General features: G+C 48.0%; 1 protein-coding gene across 1 annotated transcript in view; it reads left to right on the forward strand.

Annotated features, from left to right (window-relative positions):
• Window positions 1–22,483, forward strand: part of ABCC11 (ATP binding cassette subfamily C member 11) — a 68,512-nt gene extending 46,029 nt beyond the window's left edge. The window contains exons 20-29 of the mRNA XM_047791559.1: window positions 6,146–6,372; window positions 6,497–6,634; window positions 7,850–8,036; window positions 11,257–11,346; window positions 13,299–13,488; window positions 15,907–16,066; window positions 19,027–19,105; window positions 19,815–19,928; window positions 21,792–21,956; window positions 22,098–22,483. Of these exons, the coding sequence (XP_047647515.1) occupies window positions 6,146–6,372; window positions 6,497–6,634; window positions 7,850–8,036; window positions 11,257–11,346; window positions 13,299–13,488; window positions 15,907–16,066; window positions 19,027–19,105; window positions 19,815–19,928; window positions 21,792–21,956; window positions 22,098–22,190 (1,443 nt within the window). The 3' untranslated portion in view covers window positions 22,191–22,483. The remainder of the gene's footprint in view (window positions 1–6,145; window positions 6,373–6,496; window positions 6,635–7,849; window positions 8,037–11,256; window positions 11,347–13,298; window positions 13,489–15,906; window positions 16,067–19,026; window positions 19,106–19,814; window positions 19,929–21,791; window positions 21,957–22,097) is intronic.
• The last annotated feature ends 403 nt before the right edge of the window (window positions 22,484–22,886 follow it).

Consider the following 22,886-nt stretch of genomic DNA (forward strand, 5'->3'; position numbering starts at 1 on the left):
AATCAGCGATGTTGAGCATTTTTTCATGTGTTTGCTGGCCATCTGTATATCTTCTTTGGAGAAATGTCTATTCAGGTCTTTTGCCCATTTTTCCATTGATTGATTGGCTTTTTTGCTGTTGGGTTGTATAAGTTGTTTATATATTCTAGAGATTAAGCCCTTGTCAGTTGCATCATTTGAAACTATTTTCTCCCATTCTGTAAGTTGTCTTTTTGTTTTCTTTTGGGTTTCCTTTGCTGTGCAAAAGCTTTTCAGTTTGATGAGGTCCCATGGGTTTACTTTTGCTCTAATTTCTATTGCTTTGGGAGACTGACCTGAGAAAATATTCATGATGTTGATGTCAGAGAGTGTTTTGCCTTTGTTTTCTTCTCAGACTTAATTTTTTGAGCTGGTTTTGGTTTGCTGAAAAAATGGAGGAGAAAGTAGGGTTCTCTTATCCCCTCACCCTTGTCCCTGTGTGTCCTGTTATCATTACCTCGCATGACGGTTGGGCATTTGTTACAGTGAATGAGTCCACATTGATACATTATTATTATCAACTGAAGTCTGCAGTTTACATTCAGATTCACTCTTTGTGTTGTACATTCTGTGGGTTTTGGCAAATATATACTGGCTTTTGTCCACTGTTAAGCAGGCACAGAAAAGTTCCCCTGCCCTAAACATCCTCTGTGCTCCACCTGTTCATCCTTCCCAGGACCCCTGACTGATCGTTGCAACTGTCTCCATGCTTTGGAGAATGGAATGACATATAGTTGCATGTGACCATAGAATTTTCCAGAATGCCATCTAGTTGCAAGTGTACACTGGGTGGGTGGGAGCAGGCCAGAGAATGAGGTAGGTGCGTTGAAACTGCTGCTACTGGAAGCCTGATTTTATTTTGTTTTATTTTATTTAATTTTATTTATTTTATTTTTTTCATCTCATCTCATCTCATCTCATCTCATTTCATTTTTTGTCTTTTTGTCTTTTTAGGGATGCATCCGAGGCATATGGAGGTTCCCAGGCTAGGGATCCAATCGGAGCTGCAGCTGCTGGCCTATACCAGAGCCACAGCAACTCAAGGTCCAAGCCACGTCTACGACCTACCCCACAGTTCATGGCAATGCTGGATCCTTAACCCACTGAGTGAGGCCAAGGATTGAACCCATGTCCTAATGGATACTAGTCAGGTTCATTCACCACCGAGCCATGACTGGAACACCTGGAAGCCTGTTTAAAAGTTCCATGTCCCTTGCTGCAGGGTCAGTCCTCAACTACCAATACTTGCCTCCATGGGCTGAGCCCTGTGACATATAGAGTTGCTTACAATTTCCTTAAGTTCTCTTTGAAGTGGGTGTTTTATCCTCATCTTACATATGAGAAAACTGAACCCCCACATGCGTTATGGTTAGAGTACCAAACTGTCTATGGCATCACACTGCCTCTTGGATGTGTCCTTTCTCTCTCTCACTTATCAGACATTCCTATGTGCCAGGCTCTCGGGTGGGTACAATAGTAAAGGAACAACGCAGGTATGGCTTGGGTCATCGTGGCCCGATAGTCTAAGGAGGGAGATGGGCAAGAAAATAGGCTGCTGTAATATGGTGGGCAGAGTTCCCCATGCGGGGGGCAGAGAGGGCCATGAGAACAGAAGACATCCCGGACCCCAGCGTGGTGGTGGAAGGGTGGGAATCCAAGAAGCTTCTTGGAGGAAGCGACCTCTCGGCTAAGACCTGAAGGTGAATGGGGTGTTGCCAGCTCAAGGTTCAGAGGTGAGCAGAAGCAGAGCATTTCCAGGGAGCTGCCTGGAGTTCAGGAAGGTTGGCGCTCAAGAGTAGAGCAGAGGTCCTTTGAGGGATTCTTGGGAGGCGAGGAGGTACCATCGTTCCTTGTAGACTGAATGCAAACTGTGTTTTACTTTTAGGAGGGTGGGGCTGAGGCATTTCCCCCCATCTGAGATAAAGCAAATGGCAGGAGGAGACTTTCCACCTGGCACTCTTTGCCACCTGGCTTGGAGTGGTGGCACAGACTAGCTGGTCTCTTGAGATTCTGGCTCCGTCCTCCCAGAGTCTACATATATTGAGTGCATAGGCCTCAAAGTGATATTCTGTATTTTGAGAAATGTTTGAGGTTTTCTTTTTTTTTAATCAGAAAATACATATTTATTTATTTAACGGTCATATTTAAAACATTTTCCTTGTTCTCATCCTTTGACAGCTATATTGACTTTTTTTTTTTTTTTAATGGCCATACATGCAGCATATAGAAGTTCCCTGGCTAAGGGTTGAATCAGAGCTGCAGCTGCCAGCCTACACCACAGTCACAGCAACACCAGATCTGAGCCACATCTGTGACCTATGCCACAGCTCGCTGCAATGCTGGATCCTTAACCCACTGAGGTAGGCCAGGGATTGAACCTATATCCTCACAGAGGCAACATTAGGTCCTTCACCTGTTGAGCCATGGTGGGAACTCCTCAGATTTACTGATTTTAAATTTTCCCTTGCCATTTTAAATAATCACAAGTAAAGTATTTATCTCCAAAAAAAAAAAAAAAAAGTGGACTCAACTGCAAAATCAACAAACTGCCCAAAGAAAACCAAAACCTGTTATCTTGGTACTTAAGGAGGCAACCAGAAACCCTGTCCCAGGTCCTGCTGTTCTCCCCTGGAGTCTGACTGAGGGTGGGATCTCCCAAAGACCCCTTCAGCCAAAGCTGAACTGAGTCTACTCCCAAGCCCCTCTCATGAGTGCTCAGAGTCCTGGGGGGTTGGGGGTGTGTGTGATCATTTTGCTCTGATTTCTTTTTTTTTCTCTTTAAATGATTTTTTGTTTTTTTCCATTATCATTGGTTTACAGTGTCCTGTCAATTTTCTACTGTACAGCAAAGTGACCCAGTCACACATACACATATACATTCTTTTTCTTACATTATCCTCCATCATGCTCCATCGCAAGTGACTAGAGATATTTCCCAGTGCTATACAGCAGGATCTCATTGTTTATCTGTTCCAAAGGCAATGGTTTGCACCTATTAATTAACCCAAGATTCCCAGTCTATCCCACTCCCTCCCCCTCCCCCTTGGCAACCACAAATCTGTTCTCCAAGTCCATGAGTTTCTTTTCTGTGGGAAGGTTCATCTGTGCTACATATTAGTTTCCAGATATAAGTGACATCATATGGTACATGTCTTTCTCTTTCTGACTTACTTTACTCAGTATTAGAGTCTGTAGTTCCATCCATGTTGCTACAAATGGCATGATTTTGTTCTTTTTTATGTCAAAGAGTATTCCATTGTGTATATACACCACGTCTTCTTAATCCATTCATCTGTCAGTGGACATTTAGGTTGTTTCCATGTCTTGGCTATTGTAATAGTGCTGCAGTGAACATATAGGTGCATGTGTCTCTTTCAAGGAATGTTTTGTCTGCATATATGCCCAAGAGTGGGATTGCTGGGTCATATGGTAGTTCTATGTTTAGTTTTCTGAGATACCTCCATACTGTTTTCCATAGTGGTTGTACCAATTTACACTCCTCCCAACAGTGCAGGAGGGTTCCCTTTTCTCCACACCCCCTCTGGCATTTGTTATTAGTGGACTTATTAATGGTGGCCATTCTGACTGGTGTGAGGTGGTATCTCAGGATAGTTTTGATTTGCTTTTCTTTAATAATCAGTGACGTTGAACATTTTTTCATGTGCTTATTGGGCATCTGTATATCTTCTTTGGAGAAATGTCTATTCAGGTCTTTTGCCCATTTTTCCATTGGGTTGTTGGCATTTTTTGCTGTTGAGCTGTATAAGCTGTTTGTGTATTTTAGAGATTAAGCCCTTTTCAGTTGCATCTTTTGAACTTATTTTCTCTCATTCCATAGGTTGTCTTTTTTTTTTTTTGTAATGGTTTCCTTTGCTGTGCAAAACTTGTCAGTTTGATTAGGTCCCATTGGTTTATTTTTGCTTTTATTTCTGTTGCCTTGGGATGCTCACTTGAGAAAACATTTGTAAGGTTGATGTCAGAGACTGTTTTGCCTGTGTTCTCTTCTAGGAGTTTGATGGTATGTTGTCTTATGTTCAAGTCTTTAGGCAATTTTGAGTTTATTTTTGTGCATGGTATGAGTTTCATTGATTTATATGCAGCTGTCCAGTTTTCCCAGCACATCTGCTGAAAAGACTGTCTTTTCCCCATTTTATATTCTTGCCTCCTTTGTCAAAGATTAATTGACTGTAGATGTCTGGGTTTATTTCTGGGTTCTATTCTGTTCCATTGGTCTGTATGTCTGTTTTGGTACTGGTACCACACTGTCTTTATGACTGTGGCTTTGTAATATTGCCTGAAGTCTGGGAGAGATGCCTCTTGCTTGCTTTTTGTTCCTCAGGATTGCTTTGGCAATTCTGGGTCTTTTATGATTCCACACAAGTTTTTGGATTGTTTGTTCTAGTTCTGTGAAAAGTGTCATGGGTAATTTGATAGAGATTGCATTGAATCTGTAGATTGCTTTGGGTAATATGGCCATTTTTATGCTACTGATTTTTCCAACCCAGGAGCATGAAATATCTTCCCTTTTGCTCTGATTTCTCACATTCACTGTGACAGTTCTTATTGCTTTAGCGCATGTATTGAGCAAGACTCTGGACATAAAGTTAAAGATAAGTGAGAGGCAGAGAAAGAAAGCAAGGAAGGGCACAGTCTGACATTTGCTGCTCCCACTACCCACCTTGGACAGCAACCATGAATGTGAACTATATTTGATCAGCAGGATCCAGGCATGGAAACTCCTGTAAGGGACACCTCATGACTCAAATAATTATAATTTATAAATAGTCAAAAAATAAAATATAATTTATTCATTCCTCCTCCTTCCTCTCTCCTTTCATTACTTTATTTAGTTTTGGCCATATCAGATCAATACATGAAATAAAAGTGATCAGCAGGCCATTGCCTTTACCCTTTAAGAAATACCTTCCATACAGAGATTGTGCTGGGGGTCAGGGAAGGCTGGGAGCCTGGTCCTGTCATGTTTTTGTCCTTAACTGCTTGAGTGACCTTGAGCAAGTCACTAGGCTGCCCCCCCTTTTTGGGATTCAGTATCCTCATCTGGAAAATGAGGAGGATGAACTAGATAGTTTTGTTAGAGTTTTCTAGTATGCCTTTTGATGTCCAAAGGGCCTCCTGTCCACTGCTTTTAGAGGTCAAGATGGGATACCACCTTCAAGAAGGAGCAGTCATGGTTAAAATCTATCCAAGATTCCAGAGGTCCTGTCGTGGCACAGCGGAAACGAATCTGACTAGGAACCATGAGGCTGCGGGTTTGATCCCTGGCCTCACTCAGTGGGTTAAGGATCTGGTGTTGCTGTGATCTGTGGTGTAGGTCACAGACACAGATCCCACATTGCTGTGGTTCCAGAGTAGGCCGGCAGCAACAGCTCCGATTAGACCTCTAACCTGGGAACCTCCATATGCCGCAGGTGCGGCCCTAAAAGGACAAAAGACAAAAGACAGAAAAAAAAAATCCATCCAAGATTCCATCTTCGGCAATTGCAGTGGAATTGCTGCTACTAATCTTTGGTGATGCTGAGTGAAAATGGTCCCATCTGAGAAAAAAGTAAGAGCTGATATTAACAGAATGTTTACCAGGAGGCAGGTACTATTTTGAGCACTTTCAATGTATTATCCTTTCCTCCTTCCTTTCTTCCTTCCTTCCTTCCTTCCTTCCTTCCTTCCTTCCTTCCTTCCTTCCTTCCTTCCTTCCTTCCTTCTTTCCTTCCTTTTTCTAAATAATAGCTTTATTGAGATATCATTCACATAATCATAAATTGTACAACTTTGAGGTTTTTAGTATATTTACAGAGTTATGCCATCCTCATCACAATTCCAAAACATTGAGATCATCTGCATTTCACAAATGAGGATGCTGAGCCTCAGAGGGATTAAGGAACTTGCCCACAGTCACACAGCCGCAGGTGGATGAGTTGGGCAGCACTGGAGTCCAGGCAAATTGTCCCCAGAGCCCCTGCTTTTAGCCATGGCTCTGCAGTCTTCCCCAGACACCCTTCAGGTGGCATCCTGTACTTCTTCAGAGCCTGAGGGTACCTGGCTTCTTCCTCAAGTCCTGAGCAAGGCTCCTGAGCAACCCTCCTAACCTGGGTTGCCTTTGTCCTTGCAGGTGTCCCGCTGCCCTATGAGTTTCTTTGATACAACCCCGACAGGCCGACTCCTGAACTGCTTTGCAGGGGACTTGGATGAGCTGGACCAGTTCCTCCCTATTGTGGCTGAACAGTCTCTACTCCTGTTCTTCATGGTGATCTTCATCCTACTGATGGTTGGTTTGCTGTCTCCCTATATCCTGCTGATAGGAGTTGTGTTACTCATTGTTTGCCTCATTTTTTATAGGTAAGTCTGTTCTTTTTGCCTGTGAATGAGGTCTGTGACTTCGGGTGTGAGTCTGGGACCAACCTAGAATTGGATGGTCCCAGAGGTGGAGAGCCCAGGTCACTCCCTCCCATGCTTGTTGCAGAATGTTCAAGAGGGCTTCCCATGTGTTCAAGAGACTGGACCACTATAGCCGCTCCCCTTTATTTTCACACATCCTCACCTGTCTGAACGGCCTAAGCTCCATCCATGTCTATGGGAAAGTGGAAGACTTCATCAATGAGTGAGTCCCTCTGCCATCTGAGGATGATGGGGACTCTGGGGGTTGTGGCAAGCAGGAAGGTAGGAAATAGAACATCTGGGAATAGCAACACCAGAGGAATCAGAGAAAATGTGTTTTATTCCATATATTTCTCTGAGCCTCCAGAACCTCAACCGGAAGATGGTGCTTTTACAAATAAAAAAAATGTGGTATGAAAAATGTTTGTTAACTTTAAAGACCAGTGGCCATTATATATCTTAAGAGAATTAATAATAAGAAGTGTTTCTCTGTTAGCAGTTATCGCATTGGTTTTTCTCTCACTTCTAAACAGGTATCTAATCATAATACAGTAATAAAGAACAAGTTTTCTAAACAACAATTTCCTTCACTAGTCACACCCATAGATTTGCCTTGAGGGTGTTTGTTGAAACAAACAAACAAACAAATACTGTGGTTGTTGCTGAGGCTTAACTGAGTGATATAAACTTATCTAAAAGATCAAACAAACATGGTCTTCACTGAACTATAAGAAAGTTACAGTCTAGTGGGAGGCAAGAGACACAGACATATATTTTTGTAGTATTATAGGGTTGAATGTGAAAGACAGTATAGGAGAGGAAGAGGTAAAATGCCATGGGAGTGCAGAGAGGAAAGATCCCACCCCTGGGAATCAGGAAAGGCTTTGGAGAAAAGGTAGCATCTGAGCTGGCTTTAAAGCCTGGTAAGATTGGGGCATGGGTGATGGTGTGTGCTCAGTTAACTGGACTACTGGATGCACCATGGTGCCAGCTCCCCCAGTGGCATTGGAGAGACTCAAGGACCAAGGACATCTTGAAAGGATGGATCCATTCAGTCCGCACTGAGAACCTACAGGGTGCTCAGCACCCACTGGGGCTACAGCAGTGAACAAGACAGACACAGGGTGGATAGGTGCTAGGAAGGGATCACTTCCCTTCACTCATAAATCTGGACATTCATTCACTCTCATTGGGCCAACGGGGATAACTTACTCATCCTGAACCCATCATCAAGGTTGAAATGGGTCAGAGCTCACTCCTGGGTTTGGGGTCAGGTGAACTCCTTGGCTGAGAAAGGGGTAGGGAGGAATCCCCCCAATTTTCTTTGTTGGTTCTTTGCCGAGAGTGGGGAGCTGGATGCTGGAGGCAGCCACTGGAATCCACCTTTGGGAAACCCTGGGTTAGACAAGCACATGTCAGGTTGTCCTTTCTTTCTCAGGTTTAAAAGGCTGGTGGATGAGCAGAGTAACTACATGCTGATGTTTCTGTCTGCCACACGATGGGTGTCCTTGAGGCTGGAGCTCATGACCAACCTGTTAACCTTGGTGGTGGTCTTGTTCACGATTTTCAACATTTCCTCTGTCCCCTATGCCTATAAGGCCATGGCTATCAGCATCGTCCTGCAGGTGAGGAAGGGACTTTCAGATGGCGGGGCAGGAGGATGACCTGCAGCTTGTGGGCAGCCTCGGGGAGGTCTGTGGGATTTTGTTACACCTTGGGCTTTGGCCATTCGCCATCTCATGAACTATGGGCAAAGTCTTCTGCTTTGTTCTGGTTCCTTATTAGCCTCTGAACTTAAAGGTGTTTAACAGGGAGTTCCCAGAGGGTACAGTGGGTTAAGGATCCAGTGTTGTTCTGCAGGGGCATGGGTTCGATTCCCGGCCCAGGAACTTCTGCGTGCCACAGGCATGACCAAAAAGATTTTTAAAAAGGGTGTTTAATGGAATCATAGAATATTGGGATTGAAGGGGAGCCTACAGGCAATAGACTCCAACCCTCCTTTTGTGCAGATGGGGAAACTGAGGTTCAGAGAGGATAAGGACTGAGTCTAGATGGACAAAGCTTCAGTGGCAGAGCCAAGGCAAGACCCCTTACCTCTTGCCTTCCAGGCCCTCCAATCTGGCCCCAGAACCCACAGGTACTCTCTCTGCTGGTCAAACTGGGACCTCGTTGACGTCTGCACGCACTCTTCAGGAAATTATGTGCAGGCTTTGGGAGGCAGGAGTCACACGCTGTGTGGCTAAGAGGTTTCTCAGAAAATACTAGATGTTCTGGGTTGCAAGCCAAGGCAAGCTGTAGAACCAGTTCCCAATGGGTTCAACAATTCAGGAACTTATCTGATGTGGCCAGAAGGCTGTTCTCTGTTGGCCAATTTACTGTCCCAGCATGAACCCATGATCCTTTTATCTTTCTGCTCTGACATCCCCAAGGGGGAACCCCATTCTGGTTCCATCCTTGGGATTGTTTCCTCGAGTTCACAAAATGTCTGTTGCAGCCCCCAAGCAACCCATCCTCACCCAGGAATGGCCATAGACTGGAGAGGGGAGAATTTTTCCATGTGCCCCTTTATAAGAACAAGGCATAGCTTCCTGGAATACTCCCATCTGAGTCTTCCTCTTGTTTCCTTGGCCAGAATTATGACACGGCTCCCTCCTAAATCAGTCATTGGCAAGAGGAGCAGGATTGACATGATTGGTTGGGAGTAACCACGCCTCCCTGGAGCTCCAGGCCACCAGACACCTGACCATAATGAAGGCTGTGTTAGCAAGGAAGGAAGATGGGGCCAGCTGTTGATAGGCTGTGTCTGCTACCCTGACTGGAGGAAGAGCAGCCTCCCAATGCACCCTGGCCTCCTTTCCCAGCTCAATGTCATTTCAGGAGGGTGGCCGTCCTTTCTGACTCATATAAGGGCCTGTATGCACCCTTTGCTTCAGCCACAGCCCAATGGCCTGCAGCCCTGAATGTGAGCTTCCATGTGACTACTCTCGGGACTCTGTCCCTCTAGTAGGAACCCCCTCTTCCTCCAGGGTTAGCCCATTTAATCCTACCTTTCCTTAAAGATGTAACTCCAGTGCCAGATCCTCTGGGAAACCTTCCCTGTGGCCCTTGTCTGGTGACTGTTCTGGGGCCATGACGGTGCCATGTGCTGACTCTGTGGCGGAGTGTCCATGTTTCGCCCCCGCCTGTTCCCTGCTGGCATTCTCTGTGGCTCTGTCTGTCTCTGCCCTGAGACGGGGCCCTCCTGGAGGGCAGGGCTTGTGTCTGTTGCACTTTAAGCCTGGAGCCTTCCAGGCGAAGTTTAACCTAGTAGCTAGGTGATGTCACCAGAGACCCCAAGTCTCTATTTCTCTGCTCTGCCTTTCTTAATGCAGGCCCTCACATTTCTTGCTCAGGTCAAGCAAGAAAAAAGAGTATTTCTTCATGCCAGTCTTCCCAGTGATCAGTCTGGATTAGGTCATGTGACTGCCTTTGCCCTCACAGTGGCAAGAGCGAGATAATGTACAAATGAGCTTAGCCTAACACAGGTACTCGACCTCCTCCTAATCAAGGTATAGTCAGCTTCCCCAGAAACTCAGATTCCCTAAAGGGAAATGAGGGCTATTAGAAAGATAGAAAGGAGAAATCATATAGAGGAAGCAACCAAGAGATGCCCACTGTCATCACTGTTTATTTTATTTATGGATGTGTTTTTGGCCACATCCACAGCACGTGGAAGTTCCCGAACCAAGGATCGAACCCACACCATAGCAGTGATCCAAGTCGCTGCAGCGACAATGCTGGATCCTTAACCCACTGTGCTGGGAGAGAACTCCTGACATCGCTATGTATATTTGTTGAGCTCTTTTTAAGTGTGGAAGATGCTACTGATGCTGAGATTAATTTCCAATAGGTGGAAGTTTAGGGACACGAAGGTTTTCAATAGACAAATCCCAGCACCATCTATCACCCCTCTTAGGTACTAAAATCATTTGTTGAGTTGGATATGAAATAGCTTAAAAACAAAAGCAAAGACAAAAAACAAAACATCACCACCAGCCAAAAAGTGTGGAGCCTGGGCTAGCACCCCCATCAGAGTTTGTTGACTGAATAGAAAATGGAGTTGTTGCCCAGCAATTGCTGCGCGGCCTCGGGGTGCAGAGCATAAAGACTGGGGCCCCCACCCCAGCTCTGTCTCCAGCTTCTGGATGATTCCATGTGCCATTTCCTCTATTTGGTGCCTCCAATTCCATGAATCCCCAAGACTCCTCTTAGCCTGGGTTCCCCCAAAGGCAGAGCCCAAGACAAGAATTGGGATGCAGTCAGATTATGCGCACAGTGCTCCCAGGAAACTGGTCCAAGAGAGCAGGAGCGTGAGACAGGCAGGGGGGAACAGCCCCCGTGAGAGTGTCAGTGCCGTCACTGTCCGAGGTCACCAGTGCTCCACCCTACCTACATCTCCTGAAAAGCAGATGGACCATTCCAGGATTGTCCCCCAAAGGCTGAGGGGCAGGAGCCTACATATGGGCCCCTTTCCCCATTGGTTGAGGGTTGTGCCCACGGGCCATCACTCCTGTGTTTCTGGACTGTGCCACTCATGGGCTGAGCAGGCTCCTGCAGTATGGATGAAGGTTTTGAGCAGAAAGCAGAGCGTACCTGAGGTGAAATGTCCCACAGCTGCCCACTACTGATGCAGTTCAACTCAGAAGCGGGCTCAGGGCCATCAGAGATGTCTGCTCCATCCCTGTAAGGGACATTGTCTTGTTTTGAGGAGCCGCTCAGAAAGAGTGGCAGCTCTCCATTTTCAGGAGCCTTGAGAACTTGAGCTCACCCCATGGCTGTTAGCCTGATGCTTCTCTTTTGTTCCAGTTGGCGACCAACTTCCAGGCCTGTGTCCGGATTTGTTCAGAGACAGAGGCGTCTTTTACATCCGTGGAGCGGATGCTGCAGTACATGAAGGTGGGACACAGGTCTGGGCTTTGTGCAAGGGAGATCTAGACGGCTCCACATCCAGCCTGGGGCTCAGCTTCGGTGCCTCTGCAAGCCCCAGCAGAGATTTTCCCAAGAGGCACCTGGGGCTCCTGGGCCTTCCTCCCCATCTTCCCTGGACCTGTGTGTATCATCTCTGGCGGGTATCATCTTCCACACCCATCAGCTCATGTTGATCACATCCCTCATGGTGTTCCTGGATGGAGAGGGAACAATCTGCCCTTTTTAGAAGTGAGAGGTTTGCCCAACTGTAACAGTAATAGTGGTGACAATGATAATTTTCATTACTATTGCTTCTATTTATGAAATGGTGGTTCAGAGCCCAGATTTTGGAGCCAGATCCTCTGGGTTCAGGTCTAAGCTTTGCCACTTGAACCAACTGCATTATCCCGTGGCTTGGCTTCCCGGCTCCCCGTCTCTGAAATGGAGCAGATCACAGCATCTCCTTCATTGGGTTATTACAAAGATTCAATAACATCGAGTTCCCGTCGTGGCTCGGTGGTTAGCGAATCCGACTGGGAACCATGAGGTTGCGGGTTCGGTCCCTGCCCTTGCTCAGTGGGTTGAGGATCTGGCGTTGCCGTGAGCTGTGGTGTAGGTTGCAGACACGGCTTGGATCCCGAGTTGCTGTGGCTCTGGTATTGGCCGGCGGCTGCAGCTCTGATTGGACCCCTGGCCTGGGAACCTCCATGTGCCGCGGGAGCAGCCCTAGAAAAGGCAAAAAGACCAAAAAAAAAAAAAAAGATTCAATAACATGATACATAAGGCATTTGGCACAGCGCCTGGCCCATAGTAAATACTGAGTCCACAGCTCAGTATCATGATATAAAGATTATTTCACGAAATCAAAAAACAATTTTAAGAGGTTAAACTGAATTATTATCCCCAACATCCACAGGTGGAAACCGAGGCTTGGCCAGGCTGAGCATTTTGTTTATGATTATACACCCAGGGCTGGGTGGAGCCCTTTGAAGCCAGTCTTCTGCCCTTGTTGGGAGCAGAATCTGTGCATCACAGACTTTCATTGAACACTGAGGGATGCTGTGACCTGGCGCCAGCAGTGGGAGCCGTGACCTGCAGCCAGATGACCCTGCTTCCTCCCCATCATTCTCTCCACGTGCTCAATGCAGAGTTGTGGGCTTAGACTCAGGCAGCCCTGCGTTTGAACCCCTGGCCATCCGCTCATCAGCCATGTAATCTTAACACGTCATTTAACCTGTTTGAGCCTCTCTTTCCTTGTGTGTGGAACCACCTAAAGTTGCCTACCTCCTAGGATGGGGCTTGAGAGAGGATAAATCTGCACGGTGGCTCTGAGCTATGAAACACACCCCATGAGGCTGAGTTCACTCTGCTGCCCTTATTATTATTATTATTATTATTATTATTATTATATTATTTGCTTTTTAGGGCCGTACCCAGGGCATGTGGAAGTTCCCAGGCTAGGGGTGAAATCAGAGCTACAACTGCCAGCCTATGCCACAGCTGCAGCAACACTGGATCTGAGCTGCATCTGCAACCCACACCACAGCTCACAGCAACATCGGATCCTTAACCCACTGATCGAGGCCAGGGATCGAACACACGTCCTCATGGATAATAGTTGGGTTCATTTTCTCTGCACCATGACAGGAACTCCCCAGTCTGCTGCCCTTATTATCATTCTTTTGGGTTCTGTTTCTTTGGAGCCTCATACAATACATTGGAGAGAGCTCTCGATGTTAATAACAACGGGGCTAGCTAGATGGCTTCTCATTCTGGGGATACGATCGCATGCATTTCAGCCCATGGGGGGAGGGGATATTCCCCTTGGACTCACAGCGGTGGCTTGACCCTGGTGCAGGGCAGGCTGGGGTGGGTCAGCAGGGGATGGGCAGACATTGACGATAGCTGTTGATTTCTTTTTTCTTCTCTTTAAAAATAAGATATGTGTCCCTGAAGCTCCTTTGCACCTAGAAGGCGGGAACTGTCCACCTGGGTGGCCACCACGCGGGGAAATCACATTCCAGGACTATCAGATGAGATACAGAAATAACTCGCCTATTGTCCTCAAGGGCCTCAGCCTGACGATTCGCAGCCAAGAAGTGGTGGGCATCGTGGGGAGGACAGGCTCTGGTGAGCGAAGTGTCCTGGGTACCTCCGTCCTCAAATTTGGCCCCTGGGTGATGAACCTGTTTGGGGACACGTGCTCGCTCGGATATGTATTGGGTTCTCACTTTGTGCTGGGGCAGAATCTGTGGATCACAGACTTTCATTGAACAGTGAGGGATGTTGTGACCTGTCCCCAGCAGTGGGAGCCGTGACCTGCAGCCACATGACCCTGCTGCTGCTTTGAGTGAACCTCAAAGTTCTTGCTGCCATGGGTTCCAGGGGAGGGGACAGATGTTCACAGGCCGTCAAGTAAGGAAATGGAAAAGATTGCCATAGGTGGGGAAGATGCCATGCGGAAGGAGAGTATCGGGGTGGGTGCCTGGGCTCTGAGGCTGACAGTTATTGTTTGATTGATCGCTTTTTAAAATTTTATTAGAGTAGCACAGGGAACGCTATCCAATCTCTCAGGATAGACCAGGATGGAAGATAATATAAGAAAAAGCACGTGTATGTATGTATGACTGGGTCACTTTGCTGTACAGCAGAAATTGACACAACGTCATTACATCAACTATACCTTGCTAAAAAGAATTAAAAAATAAAATTGGATTGGAGTATAGTTGACTTACAGTGTTGCATTAGTTTCAGGAGTACAGCAAAGTGAGTCAATTATACATGTACATCTATCTATCCATTCCTTTTCAGATTCTTTTCCCGTATAAGTCACTACAGAGGATGGAGGCGACCTCCCTGTGCTACACAGTAGATGCTGTGTATCCATCCATTCCATAGACTGTACTGTGTATAAGTCAGTCCCAACCTCCCATATGATCCCTCCCCCCAGAGTTTCCCCTTTGGGAACCATCAGTTTAGTTTGGAAATCTTTGAGTCTGTTTTGTGAAGAAGTTCTTTTTTTTTTTTTTTTTTGTCTTTTTGCCATTTCTTGGGCCGCTCCCGCAGCATATGGAGGTTCCCAGGCTAGGGGTCTAATTGGAGCTGTAGCCACCGGCCTATGCCAGAGCCACAGCCATGCGGGATCCAAGCCACGTCTGCAGTCTACACCACAGCTCACGGCAACGCCGGATCCTTAACCCACTGAGCAAGGCCAGGGATCGAACCCGCAACCTCATGGTTCCTAGTTGAATTTGTTAACCACTGCGCCACGACGGGAACTCCCAAGAAGTTCTTGTGTATCATTTTTTTATTCAATTCCACATCTTAGTCATCTCATATGATATTTGTCTTTCTCTTTCCGACTCACGTCACTTAGCTTGAGGGGAGACGGGAAGGGTAAACGGGGGTGCAGGGATGAGCCCTTCAAGCAGGGGGGTGTGCCAGGCTCTGCGGGGGTGAAGAGTGGGCATGACTTTGGGGTCCTCATTTCCTTTTCCCCGCTGCCCCCCCCCCAGGCCTCCTTTAGCCTCCTCCTTCTCCACCTGCCTCTCCTTTTCTTTCTCCTTGCTGTCATCTTTCTTCCCTTCCTCTCCTGTCACTTTTGGAGATCTGACCCAAGGGTCACCCTCTCCCCCTTTTGGCATTGTTCAAAGACACCGCTCAGACTCGGTTCCTGCCCCATCCTTGTGTTTCCGGAGCTGCCTCCTCCAGGTAGCCCCCTGGGATCCTTGGAGGCTCTTGGGTCTCCCCCTCCTCCAGCCCCTGCAGGCCTTGCACCACTGCAAGGTGAAGAGTTCCCAGCTGGAGTCTTTGCTGCGTTCTTCCTTTTCTATTTCTCACCCGCAGTTGGCTTGAGAGGGCTGGGTCTGTCATACAGAAGCTTTCAGTAGATATTGGTCCAATTGACTATATTCATCCAGTAGGTATTTATTGAGCACCTACCATCTGCCAGGCATGGAAACACAAAGGTGAACAAGACACCTGGCTGCCCCTCACCTTGACCTTGTCTTTTAGGCAGAGGTTGAAAACCGAAATACCTTTGGAGCCCAGCAAAGAACACAGATGCGTGAAATGGGCCTGGGGTGTGATGAAAGGCGGGGAGGAGGGCCGTGATGAATTTGAACACCACTCGTTCAAGGCTGCAGCTTCCCTCGGCTCCAGCTGCCTGTTGCCTGAAGGAGATATGGGACCAGTGTTGTCCGTTCTACTGCCTTTCAAGAGAAGCATGCAGTTTGAATATTTGCATTTGGGTCTTTGGATTTTTTTTTTTTTCAATGGTGACAAAGAATTTAAAAAACAACAATAGCATTGTGTATGTGAAACAAAATGTAGGATTTCTCCAGGGGCTCCATTTTTGCCCTCTGGTTGAGGTGATAAGAAGCAGCATGATTTCCGGCACTCTTTAGGGTGGCGTGTCCAGGCCTCTTCTGCCCTCCCAGGGCTCATGATGACCAGGGACAGGCCATGGAGAGGGTGCGTCAGGTCTGACCTGTGCTGCCCGTTCCGCAGACTCAGGATATGGAGCCCCGCTTGTCTCTTGTCCCACAGGGAAGTCCTCCTTGGGGGTGGCTCTCTTCCGCCTGGTGGAACCCGCCGCAGGGCGCATCCTTGTCGACGGCGTGGACATCTGCAGCCTCGGCCTGGAGGACCTGCGGTCCAAGTTCTCGGTTATCCCTCAAGATCCTATCCTGCTGTCAGGGACCATCAGGTGAGTGCTGGGCTGAGGCCACCTGGGCAGAGGATGGATTTATGGGAGGGGTTCCAGGACGGATCAGCTGTGGCCAGAGCACCAGTTTCTGGGCCTCTGCTCTCTCATGCCCACTTGATTCCCCTCCCCAGGGTGTCCTTGAGGATTGAATGAGGCCTGGATATACACAGGAGCACTTTGTAACCCATCATGTCCCAAACAAAAGCCAGGCGGAACTTTTATTTTTTAACCCTGATGGGGGAGCTCCCATCGTGGCGCAGCAGAAGCGAATCCAACTAGGAACCATGAGGTTGTAGGTTCGATCCCTGGCCTCACTCACTGGGTTAAGGATCCGTTGCCGTGAGCTGCGATGTCGGTCGCAGGTGCGGCTCGGATCTGGCGTTGCTGTGGCTGTGATGTAGGCTGGCAACTGCAGCTCCAATTTGACCCCTAGTCTGGGAACCTCCATATGCCATGGGTGTGGCCCTAAAAAGACAAAAAGACAAAAAAAAAAAAACCCAAAAAACACCCTGATGGGATTGGTCAGATATCAGGTTACTCTTGGAGCTTGCTCTGTGGCTTAACCATGTCCTTCCATGTCTGGATGTGGTTTATTCTCTTCTCTTCCCCCCTGGGTAAAGCTGACAGGAATGGTTAGGCTGGATATTAGGAAGTGCGTCACAGTCTAGTCTGTCTGTGAATTGGAAAGAACTGGATCTTTCAGCCTTCTCTCCATTGTTTCTATTTCCTTGAAAGTCAACTTGGAGCCTAAGCTTCATCCAGTTTAGTGCGGCTACTTGACAGCACACATTAGCTGTATGGGAGCCCAAGGCATAGAGACAGGAAGACTGAGGCGTTGAAAATGAAGCTAGACCCCATACTTAAGGGGCATCCTTAGAGGCAAGAGGGTAAACTGACCCCAGAGCTCCGATCACCTGTTTATTTATTTACTCATTGTTCATTCATCCCTTCATCCTTTCATCCATTTAACTTGCCTTGTCTGAGCCTCCGCCACGTCCAGATGTTGTGCTAGTGACTGGGGCTATGGATGAATGATCACTGCCCTTGCTCCCTGCAGGAGTTCACAGTATACTCATACCTGGGGGCATTTAGACATGAGGACTCCTCCGATGATAAGACAAGGAGGTAACCTCTAGATCAGAGATATGAACCAGGTGCTCAGGGAAAACTCTGCCTGGGAAATCCAGAAAAGCTTCCCAGAGGAGGTGAGGGGACATTTGAGTCGGGTCTTGAGGGATAACTAAGAGCTTTCCTGGCAGAGAAAGGGGAGGAAGTCTTTCTAGGGAGAGTGCATAATATGTGCTCAAACAGCATTTTGTAACGATTGTTTCGTTTTGGAGAACTGAGCTAACTTTTAGTGCTAGATTTCCATGTTAAGGTAGAACTTGGCCAAATCTATGGTGCCTTGGTATAGGAGTAGTAAATGGATGAAATAACATTTATGGAGCATCTATATATGCCTGCCCCAGGCTTTAATATTCTGTATCATTTAACTGTCACAACAGCCCTGTGAGGTAGGCACTATTATTATTTCCCTCATCCACCTCCCCCCCTTATAGGAGAAGAAACTGAACTTAGGAAAAGGGACTTGTTTAAGGGGATACACACATAAATGATTAAGATGATATGTAACCCCAGGTAGTCCAGCTTCTTAACAAGTGATAGTCCCCCCCCTGCCGTGGCAAGTATGGACCAGAGTCTGGGAGACCCAGGTTCTTGGACCTTCAAAGTTCCATCGAACTCTGCGTATCTTTGATTTCAGCCTGTCTGTCAGACTGACTCACAGTGCGACCTTGAACAAGCCACATAACCCTGAAAAGCCATAACCTTCTCATCAATAAAAGGGGTATATCCATCTCATGGGGAAGAGGGTGTCAGTGGACCCACCTGTGACAATGCTTTGGAAACAGTCAAATACCATGCAAATGAGGCATTTCACTTTCTGCTTCTTCTTCTTCTTTTTTTTTTTTTTTTTTTTGTCGTTTTGCCTTTTGCTAGGGCTGCTCCCGAGGCATATGGAGGTTCCCAGGCTAGGGGTCTAATCGGAGCTGTAGCCACTGGCCTACGCCAAAGCCACAGCAATGCGGGATCCGAGCCGTGTCCGCAACCTACACCACAGCTCATGGCAACACCGGATCCTTAACCCACTGAGCAAGACCAGGGATCAAACCAGGGAGTGGGGAAAAGAAAGATTGTTTAATGGGTAGGGTTTTTAACTGATGATGATGGGTTTTAGTGGATCTTTACACAACGTTGTGAATGTATTTAACGCCCCTGAACTGTACACTTACAAATGGTTAAAATGATAACCAGTATGTATATTCTAACACACACATACAACATACACCCCAAGCAGCTTAAGCTAAAAGGGCCTCTTTTGGCTCATGACCCTGGGAAGGCCAAGGCTGATTCAAGGGCCCAGTGTCCCCTTCACTCTGCCTTGACTTCATTCTCAGGCTCCAATGAGGGCCCTGGAGGGTTCTGTGTGCCCCACACCTGAGGCAAGATGGGGCATCCTCTCCAGCTCCTACAATGAGAAAGAACAAGCCCCTTTCCTGGTGATCGCCAGCCAAGTCCTGAGATACATTCTGATTAGCCCCCTTCCCGCCCCTAGTGCATCACTGTGGCCAGGGATTGCCACGTGCTGGCTGGCTTATACCTGAGGCCTTGCTCTACCCAGGGGCTGGCAGTAGAGCTCCACCTGGACCACGTGGCCTTGAGGGCTAGAAAGGAGGGGATCCTGAAGCAAGGGGCGGAGGCTGCTGTCTGCAGAAGGAAGGGGTACTGGGAAAGCATAAGAAAGACCACTCGTAGGAGGTCCATGGGCTTCTCTGGACCCAGGAATCCAGCTCTAACTGTCCTTGATCACATGCTGTGGGGGGGGGCGGGGAGTGGAAAGAGAATGACCTCTTCAAAGTCAAGCGTGCTGATCAGACACTTCTCCTCTTCTCCCGCGGCAGATTGAACCTGGACCCCTTTGATCGCTGCACAGATGAGCAGATCTGGGGTGCCTTGGAGAGAACATCCCTGAGCAAGAAGGTGAGCAGCCGCGGGGCTGAAATCCTGGCCCTAGCCTCCTTCGGGCTCTTCTCACAGGGTATTCCAGATGCTGCCGCTTGGGGGCGCGGATTATATAAACTCACAGGGATGAGATGGTTTGGAGTTCCTCGATAAAGGCTAAGGACACCGGCGGTAAAGCAGGCATGCTCCAGTTTAGGAGGCGTAGGAAGAACAGCGGGGAGGGGAGCAGGGCTTTGTCCTCCCAGTGCTGACATTTAAGGGAGATGCTTTTGGACAGAGGCAAGTGCTGTGTAGGTAGTGATGACACCTGCAGACACTGCAGTGGGTGGTCAAGCAGCCCCTGCCCTTTTATGGCTCCGTGGGCATGTTGAAAGTCTGGGCCAGGGATCAAAGCCGAGCCACAGCAGCGACCCAAGCCGCTGCAGTGACAACGCCAGATCCTTAACCTGCTGCGCCGCAAGGGAACTCCAGGCCAGGCCTCTTTAAAGACGCACATTCCATGGAGACCAACTACTGAGGGGATAGCAGGGCACAGATCTAGGAGAACATTCCAGGCACAGGCACTCCAGATGAGGGGGGGTGAGAGGGGCGCAGTTGAGGAAGAGAAAGGCCAGTGGCTGGAGGGTAGGGACAGGGGGAGTGTCACAGAATGTGACAGGAGAGGTACGAGGGGGTCGGTGAGGGCTCATCCCACAGTGGCCCATGGGCATCTTCCCCGACATTACAGGTTTCAAAGTTTCCCCAAGGCCTGCAAGCGGAAGTTATGGAAAACGGCTCGAACTTCTCGGTGGGGGAACGGCAGCTGCTCTGCATCGCTCGGGCCCTCCTCCGCAGCTCCAAGGTGCCAGTGAAGGGTCGGGTGATGCCCGGTGTGGGAAACACCTTGGCCGTTTCTCCCTCCCGCACCCAGGGACTCTGGGCTCTGCCCTGGGTTCTGTCCACAAATTCCCAAAGGGCTGCTCTGCCGCTTTCTGCTATTCCGCGTGCACCTGCCTCGGGAGGGGGCGCTCTCCGCCCGGGCATCCTGCCCTAAGCTGAAAGGGTCCCTGCCACTAGCAGGTCCCCACGCTCTTCTCCTCCACAAAGCCGAAGCCACGAGGTGAGAAACACATGAACTCAGCACTGCCCACTGCACTTTCCTTTTAAAACTTGGTTGGAGGTTACCCCTCGTTTTTATTAGAACTGAGAATGAGATGACAGCTGTTCTGGGGCAAAATGATATATTCTTAAAAATTTCATCTGACAGTGTTTCTTGAACTTTTCCAAATGTTTCACCAGTAATTTCAGGTCCTGCAGGGATTAGTTAGGAGCAAACTTTCTCTCATAAATGATGCAACACACACACACACATAAACACACGTATACACCTCCACACCCACAGAGGCGTACATGGACATCTGAAGCACAATATGGTCAATTAATGAGAAATGCAAAAAACGCTGGTGCTGACTGTCAGAGCCGGAGGCAGGGAGAGGGTTTCAGAGGAGGAAGGACTTTCCCCTCTTCCTCGGAGAGATGCGTGACAGGACTTGCAATATGTATTTAGCACTTTCTTAACCTCTCAGGTGTTTCACAGTTACTTAGCCACTTGGTGTGGAAATTGCTTTCTCTATTTTGTTTCCCGGATTTGAGTCATCACTTTCTCATTTTTGTCATATCTGCGTACCATCTATCCAGTGATTCACTCGTGATGCCCTCTTTAAAAAACCAGCCTCGGAGTTCCTGCCGTGGTGCAATGGTATTGACAGTCTCTGCAGCACCAGGAGGCAGGTTCGACCCACGGGCGGCACAGTGGGTTAAAGGATCCAGCATTGCCACAGCTCCTGTGTAGGTTGAAACTGCAGCTCAGATCTGATCCCTGCCTAGAGAATTCCATATGCCACCGCGCAGCCAAAAATGAAAAATAAAAATGGCCCCAACATATACAGGAACATTTATAAAATCCTTCTTCCTGGGCTAGTTAGATTTTTCGAATGCATATTGCTCATGAAAGCCATGCAAAACTGTTAAAGTGAACAGTGGGTTTATCCACAGTTAGATTTTTCTAATGCGCCTTGTTGATGAAAGAAATACAAAACGTTAAAGTAAAAAGTACTTTTATCCGGTACTGGCTGCGCCATCTCCTGGGCCACCCAGGATGAGTGCATGGCCCACCTGTAGAGGATCATTGCTCTAGGTTAATTCAGAAAGCAGTTCATAAAATAAGAAGTTGGACTTCCCGTTGTGGTTCGGCAGTTAACGAACCCAATTAGTATCCATGAGGACTCAGGTTTGATCCCTGGCCTTGATCAGTGGGTTAAGGATCCGGCATTGCTGTGAGCTGTGATGTAGGTTGCAGACACGGCTCAGATCTGACATTGCTGTGGCTATGTTGTAGGCCAGCAGCTGTAGCTCTGATTCAGCCCCTAGCCTGGGAACCTCCATATGCCCTAAAAAAAAAAAAAAAAAAAAAAAAGTTGCCACTGTCACATTTTCACTTTCAAGAACTTAATTCTCTAGTCATTAAAGAAGAGTTAACTCTTGGTTGAGACCCAACATTCTCTTCATGATATGATGGATAACTTAGAGCTCAAAGTCGGTTTTGCACCTGGTCCCAATATCTCATTTCCCACCTAAGGTGCTTGGTGAACTAGTGGTAGACCCAGGACTAGATCCAGGTCTCGGCCTGAGGGGGCTACCTTCACCCCTGTTTTGTATCCATCAGATCATCCTTATTGATGAGGCCACAGCCTCCATCGACTTGGAGACTGATGCCCTGATCCAGCACACAATCCGTGAATGGTTCCAGGGCTGCACAGTGCTGGTCATCGCACACCGTGTGTCCACTGTCCTCAGCTGTGACCGTATCCTGGTCATGGGCGACGGGAAGGTGAGGGGACACCCTCCCTCCCTGGGGTGGGTGGGGTTGCTGGGAGGATGGCACCCAGGTCGGGGCTGCAGGAGGTCTTCAGCTCCTTCACAACCGAGCTGAGCTGTGCCCTGGCTCCTCCCCTCCTCTCTCTGTCTCCAGGTGGTGGAGTTTGATAGGCCCGAGGTCCTGCAGAAGAAGCCAGGGTCTGTGTTCGCAGCCCTGCTGGCAACAGCCAATTCATCACCGAGCTGAGGATGGGGACCCCATGAAGGCGGGTGGCTGAGCCCATCATGGCGCACTGGAGTGTGGTGGGGGGCTGCGGTCTGCAACCTCCTTGTGCAGAGAAGGTTCTGGAAAGCAGGGCTGGACTGTGCTCAGGGGTGCTGGTGATGGGAGGGAAAAGGATGTTGAGGGAGCAAAACCTGGAATGGGGCTCTCCATGGTTCAATAAGGGTTAAGCTTATAGTTTTCTGATTGGTGTTAAAAGTGTGGCAAATGATGGACTGATTTTGTAAAAAAAAAAGTAAATAAAAGGAAGAAAAAGTCTCATTCTCTGTTCTGCTTTCTGTTAGCTAGTACTATTCAGCTGCAGGGAACAGCAAAGCCATGAAACTTTCTGAATAAAAGGGACTTTATTAGCTCATATAATGGAAAGTTCTAGAAAAATTCTGCATTAAGGGCCAGGATCAAAAGGCTATCTGCCTCTCGGACTCTGCCTTTCTTCTCTCAGCTCTACTTTCCTTTCTTCATCGCTGGTCTTGTCTCCTCATGGTGGCAGCATGGCTGCCAGCGACTCTAAGCTTTTATCCCACCAGCTCTGTACTAAATGTTCCTTCTCCAAGAATTCCAGTAAAAACTTTGGTGCTAAACCTCACTGGGCCACCTTGGGTCATGTACTCATCCCTGAACCAATCACATGCAAGCCTGGTGAGATACAGTGACTGGCCA

Source organism: Phacochoerus africanus, chromosome 8 (assembly GCF_016906955.1).
Source record: "Phacochoerus africanus isolate WHEZ1 chromosome 8, ROS_Pafr_v1, whole genome shotgun sequence".
In the NCBI taxonomy this organism is placed as follows: domain Eukaryota; kingdom Metazoa; phylum Chordata; class Mammalia; order Artiodactyla; family Suidae; genus Phacochoerus; species Phacochoerus africanus.